This window comes from Caloenas nicobarica, chromosome 28, assembly GCF_036013445.1.
Source record: "Caloenas nicobarica isolate bCalNic1 chromosome 28, bCalNic1.hap1, whole genome shotgun sequence".
Classification (NCBI taxonomy): domain Eukaryota; kingdom Metazoa; phylum Chordata; class Aves; order Columbiformes; family Columbidae; genus Caloenas; species Caloenas nicobarica.
The window spans coordinates 5,617,450-5,629,885 of record NC_088272.1 but is presented as its reverse complement, the minus strand read 5'-3'; the positions used below and the strand labels follow the sequence as shown (position 1 = coordinate 5,629,885).

Below are 12,436 nucleotides of genomic sequence, written 5' to 3'. Positions count from 1 at the left end.
GTTCTCCCCGCATCCAGCAACACGGTCCTTTCCTCACAGAGAGCAAAGAGGATGGACAGGGACAACCTGCCCTGGGTAAACCCTGTCACCTTCTCTTTCAGACACCCAGAAATGGGGTCAGGGTGGACATGCTCTGGGACACAGCCTTTAGTTACCCTGCTCACTGTCCTGGTTTTATCAGAAACAAGTTTCTCTTTTAGTGAATTTCCCTGTCATCTAAAGTCTTCTTACTAACTGCAGTTTTCCTGAAAGTTAGATACATATTTTGGTAGACATAGCAATGGAATGCAAGGTCATTGATAATGATGCATCTCGCGAGATGTGCAAGCAGGAGGTGAACTGAAAATTGACCAACTAAAGTATTCGATCCCATTAACATCATACTTCATATAAAAGTGGGGGATCACGAGGATCTCGTCCCTGTTTTCCTTATGGCCAGCATTGGGAGAGGACCTTGCGAGTTGTCCCTGCAAACTGAGGGCTAGTGACAGACTGAATCCAGCTCCGGTTGGCTGCAGTGTCCAGCCCAGGACTTCGGGTGCCGGCCCCACATCTGCCGGAGCAGTTGCCGGGACTTTCAAGATTGGTTTTGTATATTTTGTATTATTTTCTCTATTTCATATTAGTAGCATTAGTAAAACATTTTTAATTTTTCCAACTCTCTTGTCTCTGTCCTTCTTCCTCCTCCCAATTGCCTGTCCTTAGTGGGATGAGGGGAGAGGGAGGGGCTGAAGGGGGAAGGGGTGGAAGAGGGAGTTAACAATACATCTGCCACGGTTTTATTTTCACCCCGCAAGCAAACCACAGCACTCAACCATTGGCCATTTCGAAAAGTGCACATGATGTGTGAGAGCTGCCAGTGGTCAGGGAGTCCCCCCAGTCTCCATGAGCTTTCAAAGATGGTGGAGAGTGGCCTCACTGTGACATGGTCCTGCTGTCTCAGCTCCTGGGATGCTGCCCCTCCTGTCCCATAGACTGGAAAGGATTGTGTTAGTTCCAGTGACCCCTGGCTTGATCCCCATCCACTGCTGGTTGTTCTGCCTCCAGTGACAGAGGCCTGGGAGACCTTGCTGGTGAAGATGGAGGACCAGAGACACAGAGAATATCACTTCTTTCCCTTATTGAATTCATCAGTAACTACAAGTTGTTTGTTTCTCCTTTAACTGTTCCTGCAGTAGTAATAGCTCATTATAGGGCCCTTGAATTGCCTTACAGGTCTAGACTGAGTTTTGCTCTGGCCTGTTGCTGTGCTTGGAGGCTGCTGTCCTTGCAGACCAGATGAACTAACTTCTGCCACCCTGCCTTGGCAGTTTATTCCATCCGTGTCACAGCTCTGTCTGCAACACTGACAGCTCCAGCTCAGCCAGTCAGGTCCCTGGCTGAGGACATTGCCTCACATCTGGGCTGAACCACCCCCGCTGTGGCACCAGGAAACCACTGACCTCCTCCATGGAAACCTGGTACCAACTGTCCAAGACTCCATGCGTGCAAAGGCTTTGCTTCAGAGCACTAACATGACATGGCCAAAGATTGCTGAATGTCTCTCTAGACCTAGGAGTATAAACCCAGAATATTATGCCTAAATTCATTCCGGGGAACATATTCCTCCCCCAGTTTGGAAAAATTAGATCCTTTGCTGTAACCTTTCTGGTGTCCTGCCTAATAATGGGATAAGAAAAGGTGATTTCCATACCAAATTATTTTTTAATACAAAGAACATAATGCTGGCAAGAAGCGTCACTGCTGAAGAGAGAGAATCAACATCACTGATTACTTGAGGTTGTTTCAAAGGATGTGCCCCTGGAGCCCCAGGGACAGCTGGAGGCAGCCCAGAGGGGACAGAGGAAGGGACATCATGGGCTGCTCCTGTGCTGCTGAGCTGGGCTGGGCTCCTGGGACACAGGGAGCTCATGGCAAGCGGCAGCGCTGCAGAGAGACAGCTCTGCCCAGGAGCAGCTCCTCTGCAAAGCGCAGCAGGGCTGAGGGCTCTGCCTGGGGATCTCAGGGAGACGAGCAAGGCAGAGAGAGATGAAAGGTGGTCAGGATGGGGAGGATGACTGAGAGCTCACTGGAGGAGAAATCTTTGCAGCCCTTGCCATGGTAAGTCTCTGGGTGCAGGGCAATGCAGCTATAGCTCCTGGAGGCATCTCCTCAAGTTAGCACAGGCACAGCTTGAGGGATGTGTGAGGTGGAGGCTCTTGGCAGGCAATGTTGAACAGCTGTGAATATTGGTGAGCAGCCAGGGGTGCCCAGGGCTGTCCTGCAGAGCAGGGTCCCTGCACCCCAGGGCTGTGCCGGGGCAGGGACTCTGCCGCCTGCCAGGGTCAGCGCTCAGCCTGCCCGGGGAGATCCCCACGGGGCTGTGGGGAGAAGCTGTGGGGGGAAGGAGCAACCCCTATCAGGGCAGGAAAGGTGCTTCTGCTGTGGAGAGGCTGCTGTGTGGGTCAGGGCTCCTCACAGCTCCAGATCACCCACAGGATTTTTCCAAGTGGATGCCTCAAGCAGAAGATCAATGCAAGGATTACCAGACAGATAGGGAGCTTTCCTGAGCCTGCCTTTCAGTTTCTTATCCCAAGGGGTGGGGAGTTCAGTAAAGGATAAAATGAAAATGAGCCCTCATGCTTAAAAAAGTCATTGAGACTCCTGAACTGCAAATTTGAGTGATCAGTATGTCTGCCAGAAGGCTGATAACATCCCTTCACCATCCCTCTGCCTATGGACAGCACTTGCATCACCTTTGCTGCACCCCTCAGCCTTTATCTGACTTGTCCTATTTCCCAACCTGCAAACAGGAAGATGCCCCCAGGCAGTGCCCTGTGAACAGGCAGGATCTGTAGGGCCAGCCTGAGGGCACAGAGGGTGGGATGATCTGTGAGCACTGACAGGTAAGAGACATGGACAGGGAAACACCTCCCAGGAGGAAAATCTCCAGACAGCAGAGATGTGATAAGGGAAGAAGAAACCAAAACCAGAAATGTTGTGGGAGGGAGAATTCAGAAATCTTTGTATGATCCCCTGCAGTGCAGATCCCTCCTGTGAGCAGCCCCCTCGCCTCCTCTCCCACCCAGCAAAGCCTCTGCCCTCAGGGCCGGGGGCTCCAAGGCATGAAGCAGCTCCTGTGCAGCCAGAGCTCCAGTTCCCTCTGCAGAGCACAGGGGCTGAGAGCAGCTGCCCGGCAATGCTGGTGTGTGGGAGGTGGCTGCACAGCTGGGAAGGGTGACGCTGTCTGAGTGCCCGGCTGCCTCTGCCCTGGCCTCTCTCACACCCACCCTCACCGCAGTTTCCTTCTTGCTCCACTGCTCTGGGTCACTGCTGTTGTGATCTGGTTCTTGCTGTCAGGCTCTCTGGGGATGGGAGTTTCAGCTGCAGAGTCACAGCCTGATCTTGTGGGTCCTTTCCTGCAGCTGTGTCCATGGGAACAGGTGTCCCAGCTTTGCTCTGCCCTGTGGGGCTGTGGGCAATGCAGTGTGTGGGGCTGGGGAATGAGCTGAGTCTCCCTGAATTAAATGGCATTATTAGGACACTTGGATATCTCCTGGGAGTTTCCTTAGAAGCTCTGAACTACCCTCCAGGATGCAAACCTGTCCTACAGCATCTGTTTGTTATGTGAAAGCCCCATGGAGGAGCAGAGAGATGCTGTGACAGAAAATGCTGTTGGTTTGTGAGATCAGCAGTTTCTTGGCTAAACGTGGGATGCTGAGACCTGAGGAAAGGGTGAGACATGTTGAGGTCTGAGGTGGGTCCCTCTGCTCTCAGCAGTGCCTGGTGGCTTTTCAGGGTAACATGGCAGTGTGATCAGCCTCCATCTCAGAAAGGTGCCAGCCCAGGGCAGCTGCAGCAAGACAGAGGGACAGAGCAGCTGCCCTCACTCTGCACTGACCCACAGGCATCCTCTGGTCTCGCAGGACTCGCTCTGTTCTCCCTGAGTGCAGCAGAAATGCTGAGAGTTTCTGACACCCAACAACACTCCCCCAGGTAGGAGGGGACATAGAGCTGTAGAAACGCCAAACCTCTCAAAGTCAGTTTCTCAGGTCTGGGGGTACAGATGCTGACAGTCCCTTCTGCAGCAGGAGCGGTTCCATCTGACAAAGCTGAACCCCAGGACTGGCCCCTGCCCCACCCCATCACACAGGGTCAGGCTGACTCCTCAAGAGCCTCTGGGCAGAGACCCTGCTCTTCATTGCACACTCATCAAGCACCGACGAGGGCTCCAGCCAGGACGTTCTCCTGGAAAAAGAAAAGGGTCTTTTTGTGGAAGAGTCTGTGGGAAATGGCTTTGGTTTTTCCCAGAGAAGTCTCCCCTAAATTGTCACTATCTTTTCCTCCTATGACAGTGCCCATGCTTAGATACAGCAAATGTCCAACAGCAGCTCCATCACCCAGTTCCTCCTCCTGGCGTTCACAGACACACGGGAGCTGCAGCTCTTGCACTTCTGGCTCTTCCTGGGCATCTACCTGGCTGCCCTCCTGGGCAACGGCCTCATCATCACCACCATAGCCTGTGACCAGCACCTCCACACCCCCATGTACTTCTTCCTGCTCAACCTCGCCCTCCTCGACCTGGGCTCCATCTCCATCACTGTCCCCAAATCCATGGCCAACTCTCTGTGGGATACCAGGGCCATTTCCTTTGCAGGATGTGCTGCCCAGGTTGTCTTCTTAGGTTTCTTGATAGTAGCAGAGTATTCTCTTCTCACCATCATGTCCTACGACCGCTACGTTGCCATCTGCAAACCCCTGCACTACGGGACCCTCCTGGGCAGCAGAGCTTGTGTCCACATGGCAGCAGCTGCCTGGGCCAGTGGGTTTCTCGATGCTCTGCTGCACACGGCCAATACATTTTCACTGCCACTGTGCAAGGGCAATGCCCTGCACCAGTTCTTCTGTGAAATCCCCCAGATCCTCAAGCTCTCCTGCTCACAGTCCTACTTTAGGGAAGCTGGGCTTATTTTGGTTAGTGTCTGTTTATCATTTGGGTGTTTTGTGTTCATTGTGCTGTCCTATGTGCAGATCTTGAGGGCCGTGCTGAGGATCCCCTCTGAGCAGGGACGGCACAAAGCCTTTGCCACGTGCCTCCTTCACCTGGCCGTGGTCTCCCTGTTTGTCAGCACTGCCATGTTTGCCTATCTGAAGCCCCCCTCCATCTCCTCCCCATCCCTGGACCTGGTGGTGTCTGTTCTGTACTCAGTGGTGCCTCCAGCAGTGAACCCCCTCATCTACAGCATGAGGAACCAGGAGCTCAAGGATGCCCTGTGGAAACTCATATCTTAGTGTTTTCTGAAACAATAAACTGCCCATCTGCTTCTGAATAGGAATTGTAATGTATCTAATTAGAGATCTAGCCTGTCATCTGTATTATATGTTATTGATTGTTTTTTTATTGTGATAATGTTGTCATCCCCTTTCTAATTCTCTGTCTGCTTTTCTTTCATAACCACTAGTGTAAATCAGGAGCCGTGCTCTCTTTGCCTTTAAACAAAATAAATGTGTCTGTAGTGACTTGTTTTTCAATATATATCCTTCCTGCAAGGTTTTTTGGAGCTGCAGGGACAGCTCCTGTGTGCATGGGAGGAGGGGAAAAGAGTCCAGCCTGGCAGCCCTGCCAGGGAGCAGCAGCGCTTGGCCTTCCAGAGCTGTTCTCGTTCCACTCCCACACTCTCCTTCTCATCCCTTGTGTTGGTGCAAGGCCTGAGTGCTCTGGCAGCCTGGTCACCGTCCTGCTGTGTGTCAGTCCTGTGAGCGCAGGCAGGGACAGGCCATGGGCACTGCTGTGACAGAGCTGGCCTCAGAGCAGCTTTCCAGAAAGAAAGGTGATCTCCTATCGGCAGGGCCTGAAGGTTTAGCTCTTCTTCCAAGCTTCTCTGTAGAACATGCTGAAGTGACATGCAGATGCAAACACCAGTGTACAGCTGAACAGTGTGTGTGTGCAGGGCTGGGCACTCAGCAGTGTCCTCTCACAGCCAGGCCTCCTGCCAGAGACCTGCAGGACCAGCAGAGCAGGGGCTGGGCTGTGCCCCTGTGCACTGGACACCCCGCAGAAGCTGCCCCAGGACATCATCATGCACTGGCCCCTCACAACCAGCATTTCCAGCACTGGCCTCTCTTCCCAGCTCACAGAGGTTGTTCTTCCCTCCATGGGTGGACACAGAATGAGTAGTTCAACAGTCCGAGTTTGTGTTGTACAGATGAGATGTGAGTACGCACATCATGTACGAGAGGTGAAATGAACGTGAGTGAGTAGTGCTTTTCACTCACATTGTAAGTAGGAAATATATTTGACAAATTTGAACAAGGAGAGGAAGCGTGATGGGTGTCTACAGCCTGCAGGAAAAGAGGGGCACGTGTAGCACTGTGTAGAACACGCTTCAGTCTTGGTCAGGTCCTGGGTGCTAAGGAGGGAGATGGATGGGTGTGGTATTATGAGGTCAGTTGTGTCTCAGTAACTCATAATCCAGTAAGCAGCGTGTGGCTGTGAAGGGGACTGTGGGGTCAGTTCTGTCTCTGGAGGTGACAGCCCAGCAGCAGGAACGTGGCTGGGAAAGAACCTCTGCATAAGTACCCACGAGCCCTACCAAGTAAGAGGCCTTGGAGACGGGCTGTCATGTCCATCCCACCTGAGTATATGATGGAACAGCAGCAGGAACATGGTCGTGTCTACCAGAGAAGCTGAAAGGCCAGCAGCAGTCCTGGGTTTTAGAAGATCATGGTGAGGTTACTTCTCTCCGGTCAGGTAAAAGACCTTCAAAAATCCTAATGGGTTGGGTTTCCTGCATGAAGAGCAGTTTCTGAGATGGTTGAGCTTTCCTTGTTAGTGGGAAGAAGCAGGAAAGAGAAAAAAAAAGCCAGAAAGTGCAACTTGAAAGGTGAGGACAGGATATCAGGAGGAAGAAATGTCACTGAAAAGGCAGTGCTGTGGTGCAAGAGGTCACCCAGAGGGAGCTGGATCAGCCCATGGTTTGTGTTCCAAAGAACAGCCAGTGCAGGTGCAGACACATCAGAGAAGGGACAGAAATGCTGGCGTGAGAGCAGGCGGGAAGTGACATGGGTGTCTACAGGCTGCAGGGAAAGAGGGACAGGTGTAGAACCATGTAGAACAGCCTGTGATGGAGATGGCAAAGGGCGCTGGTGAGGCTGTAAGGGACCAACAGAACCCAGGTCTTTGTCCCCTTGGCCATCACAGTTGTCTCTGCCACTGAGGCCCAGGAGAAGACATGTTGTCCTCATGGCACTGGGGCCTCACTTCCTCCTTGCAGCCCGATGGGGAAGCTGGAAGCTGTTGTACCAGAGCTGTCCTTCCCTTGGCCTTGCACACCCACATCCCACGGTCCCAGGCAGAGCCCTGAGCCGTGTGTGAGGGGCAGGATCCCCTTTCCCATTGCCTGGAGGTCATGGCTTCTCCTTTCTGCTGCAGAAAGCAAACCAAGGGGTTTCTCAGCATCAGAGCTGAAGAAAACACTAAAAGGAGACCTCATGGTGGCTACAGCTTCCTCACAAGGGGAGAAGGAAGGGTAGGTACTGATCTCTTCTCTCTGGTGACCAGTGACAGAACCCGAGGGAACGGCAGGAGGATGTGCCAGGGGAGGTTTAGGTTGGACATGAGGAAAAGGTTCTTCACCCAGAGGGTGCTGGACACTGGAACAGGCTCCCCAGGGAGGTGTCCCGGCCCCAACCTGACAGTGTTCAAGAAGAGACTGGACACCGTCCTCAGACACGCGGTGTGACCTGTGGGGTGTCCTGTGCAGGGACAGGAGTTGGACTGCAGGAGGGTGGTCAGCAGAACTGCTACTTTGGATTTCCGAAGGGCAGACTTTGAGCTGTTCAGAAGGCTGGTTGTCAGAGTCCCTTGGGAGGCAGTTCTGAAGGACAAAGGTGTCCAGGAACCTGGTCTCTCTTCAGGAAGGTGATCTCAGAGGCGCAGGAGCAGCTGTCCCCGTGTGCCGGACGGCAAACCAGCGGGGAAGTAGGCCGGCCTGGCTGAACAGACAATTGTGTCTGCAGTTTAGGAATAAAAAGAGAATTTATAAGCTTTGGAAGGAGTGACGGGAGGCTTAAGAGGAATACAAGGATGCTTTTGCCAGGCACAAAGTGTTGCGGTGAATGGAGACAAATCCAGTGGGTGGCCGGTCACGAGTGGTGTTCCCCAGGGCTTGGTACTGGGGCCAGTTCTGTTTAATCTCTTTATCGATGATGTGGATGAGGTGATCGAGTCAACCCTCAGTAACTTCATAGATGACGACAAATTGTTCTGGAGTGTTGATCTGCTGGAGGGTGGGAAGGCCATACAGAGGGATCTAGATGAGCTGGATCGTTGGGCTGAGGCCAATTGTAGGAGGCTTAACAAGGCCAAGTGCTGGGTCCTGCACTTGGGTCAGAACAACCCAGGCAGCACTACAGGCTTGGGGAAGAGTGACTGGAAAGCTGCCTGGCACAAAAGGACCTGCTGGTGTTCATTGACAGCAGCTGAACCTGAGCCAGCGTGTGCCCAGGTGGCCAAAAAGGCCACCAGCATCCTGGCTTGTATCAGGAACAGTGTGGCCAGCAGGACTAGAGAAGAGATCATCCCCTTGTACTGTGGTCAATTTAGGCCCCTCATGACAAGGAAGACATCGAGGTGCTGGAGAGAGATCAGAGGAGGGTGACAAGGGTGGTGAAGGGGCTGGAGCACAAGTCTTATGAGGAGCAGCTGAGGGACCTTGGGCAATTCAGTCTGGAGAAAAGGAGGCTGAGGAGAGACCTTATCACTCTCTACAGCTCTCTGAAAGGAGGTTGTAGCATGGAGGGTGTTGGTCTCTTCTGCCAAGTACCAAGTGAGAGGACAAGAAGAAATGGCCTCAATTTGTGCCAAGGAAGGTTGCGATTGGATGTTAGGAAACATTTTTTCACAGAAAGGGTTTTGAAGCAACAGAACAGACTGCCCAGAGAGGGGGTCGAGTCGCCATCCCTGGAGGTGTTTAAAAGACAGACAGATGGGGCTTTTAGGGACATGGTTTAGTGCCAGATTTAGGTTATGGTTGGACTCAATGATTTTAAGGGTCTCTTCCAACCACAATTATTCTATGATTCTATGGTAAGTCATTTGTGATGTTTTCTTTCTCAGAGGACTATGCAACCTCCCTGAGAGCCATGACTTTTCTGAGGTGTTTGAGACATGTCTCACGGTCACACCAGCCAGTTCCACCAGCACCTGTCTGCCCCTTCCCGCACCAAAAATTTTCTCCATAACCCAACCTTCCAGGCGAGTTTCTGGGACACGGCAAATGCTGTCCAGGTCTTCTGGGCTTGTTCAGAAGAGAGCAGCTTGTCAATATGTCGATGGGCTCTCTGTGCACCTCAAAGCTTTCCTGAGCATTTTGCTCAGTGCCCAACCTTTCTGGTCCTTAAGCTGTGGATGAGGGGGAGCAGGGATGTGGGGATGGTGTAGAAAAAAGGCTTTGTCAAACTGTCTTGGGAGGGTTGTTCTGGGCATCCCACAGTCAAGGATGAGGATGCTGTAGAAAACAGTGGCACTGGTGAGAGGAGCTGGTGGAGAAAGCCTTGTGCCTGTCTACACTGGGGTAGAGAGCAGTGATGCATTCATGGGATGCCCATGTGAACAGGAAGGGGAGAAATGGTTCTGAAATGCAAATGCTCAGCATATGCAAGAGCTGCAGAAAATAGTCCTAACACATCTGTGAGCAGAGATGGTGCCGTTGTCAGCCACAAAACTGGGCAGCAAGTGGGTCTGGGTGCTGGAGCTGTAGCAGGTCTCCAGGGAGGTCACACTGGCCTCGGTTCCAGGAATCACATCCCAGTGCTGCATGCCGGTGGTTTCTTGGGGAAGTTACTCAACATGAAGTGACCTCAATACACTGTCCTACAGGCCTCCATGGCACCCACAGGAACAGCTGATGGTATTTGTGCTTATTAGGGTACATCTGCCCCCGCACAGGATGTGCATGCTCACATCTCCCCTCAGTGCACACCTGGACTTCTGACCTAGTCATTCGGTGTCTTTCCATGGCGGGAAGAACAAGCTCTCTGAGCCCTGGTGAGAGGACAATGATCAAAATGGTGGCTGCAAGAGGCAATGGCCCCAAGCTGGCACCCGGCAGCACGACAAACTGTTTCCATGTCTCTCTTGCACACACACTGTGTCCTGCTCTTCTCCTGGGACATCCCATCTCCCCACAAAGCCTTTCCCTAGGGAGAGCACACCTGCACTGGCCTGGCTGCCATTCCTGCACCCTGTCCCCACGCTCCCCACAGCCCCCGAGCTGCGGGTTTTGCTCTGTAGATCGAGTGGGCTGTGGTGCCCGGGCTGTGGTGACTCCGCGGGGCCGTACTGGCCAGACTGGGAGGCAGCCCCAGCTGATGGTGGTCACTGCCACTGACCGTGTCCTACACAAACTCTTGGGTGGCCACGGAGGGTGCTCAGAGGGACCCTGCCTTATTCACCATGTGCGTGGGTGCTGGCCACCAACAAGCAACTGCTGAACAACCAGCCCGAAGTCCCTCGAAAGCCACACTGGGACCCTGATCCCATCACACTGAGCCCACAGAGAAACAAGCCAAACAATGAGCCCCTTGAGAGTCTGTTCCTTAGGCCTGTTCTTTAAAACAACTCTGGAAGAAGATCTAAACCTTCGGGTACTGTGCTAAGGAGATCCCCTTGCTGCTGGAGATGCTGTTCCGAGGCCAGCTCTGTCACACAAGTGCCCATTGCCTGTCCTGGTCACAGGACCGACATACAGTTCAACTGTGACCAAGCCCTGGGAGCCCTCAGGCCTTGCAGCAGCACAAGGGCTGAGAAGGAGAGTGGGGAAGTGGAAAGAGAAGGACTCTGGAAAGAGCAAGGCTGGTGCTCCCTGGCAGAGCTGCTCTGCTGGGACTGTTTCCTCCATCTTTGCCAACAGACACCTTGTATTGATATTCACAAAGGTTGCAGAGGAAAGATCTCAGACAAACTGTTCACTGCAGGGTCATTTATTTTGTTTACATACACAGAGAGCACAACTTCTCATTTACAAGGTCTTTCACTTGAACTATAAAGGTGGAGAGATAATTAGAAGTGGGATGAATAATAACATTTCTTTGTGGGCAGTATTATCATAGTTAAAAAAGCAAAACCAAACAAGCCTTCCCCTAACTCCAAAAAATCATCTACAATTACGAAATATAAAAAAGACAGGTTGGACCTGTCATGAGTTATGTCATGAGTGATATGCAGAAGATGGGAAGTTTAAAGCCTTTGAAAATTATCCAGCCATGAGTTTCCTCAAGGCATCCTTTAGCTCCTGGTTCCTCATGCTGTAGATGAGGGGGTTCACTGCTGGAGGCACCACTGAGTACAGAACAGACACCACCAGGTCCAGGGATGGGGAGGAGATGGAGGGGGGCTTCAGGTCGGCAAACATGGCAGTGATGATGAACAGAGAGACCACGGCCAGGTGAGGGAGGCACGTGGAAAAGGCTTTGTGCCATCCCTGCTCAGAGGGGATCCTCAGCACAGCCCTCAAGATCTGCACATAGGACACCACAATGAACACGAAACACAAAAAGAACAAACAGACACCAACAACAATAAGCCCAGATTCCCTGAGGTAGGCATCTGAGCAGGAGAGCTTGAGGATCTGGGGGATTTCACAGAAGAACTGGTCCAGGGCATTGCCCTTGCACAGTGGCAGTGAAAATGTATTGGCCGTTTGCAGCAGAGCATTGAGAAACCCACTGGCCCAGGCAGCTGCTGCCATGTGGACACAAGTTCTGCTGCCCAAGAGGGTCCCGTAGTGCAGGGGTTTGCAGATGGCAACGTAGCGGTCATAGGACATGATGGTGAGCATAGAATACTCTGCTACTATCAAGAAGGCAAACGAAAAGAGCTGTGCAGCACATCCCGAGTATGAGATGGCCCTGGTGTCCCAGAAGGAATTGGCCATGGATTTGGGTACAGTGGTGGAGATACAGCCCATGTCAAGGAGGGCGAGGTTGAGCAGGAAGAAGTACATGGGGGTGTGGAAGTGCTGGTCACAGGCTATGGTGGTGATGATGAGGCCGTTGCCCAGGAGGGCAGCCAGGTAGATGCCCAGGAAGAGCCAGAAGTGCAAGAGCTGCAGCTCCCGTGTGTCTGTGAACGCCAGGAGGAGGAACTGGCTGATGGAGCTGCTGTTGGACATTTGCTGCCTGTGGGCATGAGGACCTGTGCAAGGAGGAAAAGACAGTGACGGTTTAGATGAGACTCCTCTGGGAAAAACCAAAGCCATTTCCCACAGACCCTCCCACAGAGACCCTTTTCTTTTTCCAGGAGAACGTCCTGGCTGGAGCCCTCGTCGGTGCTTGATGAGTGTGCAATGAAGAGCAGGGTCTCTGCCCAGGGGCTCTTGAGGAGTCAGCCTGACCCTGTGTGATGGGTGGGGCAGGGGCCAGTCCTGGGGTTCAGCTTTGTCAGATGGAACCGCTG

The 12,436-nt window shown here is 52.7% G+C and overlaps 1 protein-coding gene across 1 annotated transcript; it reads right to left on the bottom strand.

Moving 5' to 3' along the window:
- Window positions 1–11,234: 11,234 nt before the first annotated feature.
- LOC135999542 (olfactory receptor 14J1-like) lies at window positions 11,235–12,152 on the bottom strand. The gene has a single exon (XM_065653112.1). It carries the CDS (start codon window positions 12,150–12,152, stop codon window positions 11,235–11,237), a length of 918 nt encoding a protein of 305 aa, XP_065509184.1.
- Window positions 12,153–12,436: the final 284 nt, after the last annotated feature.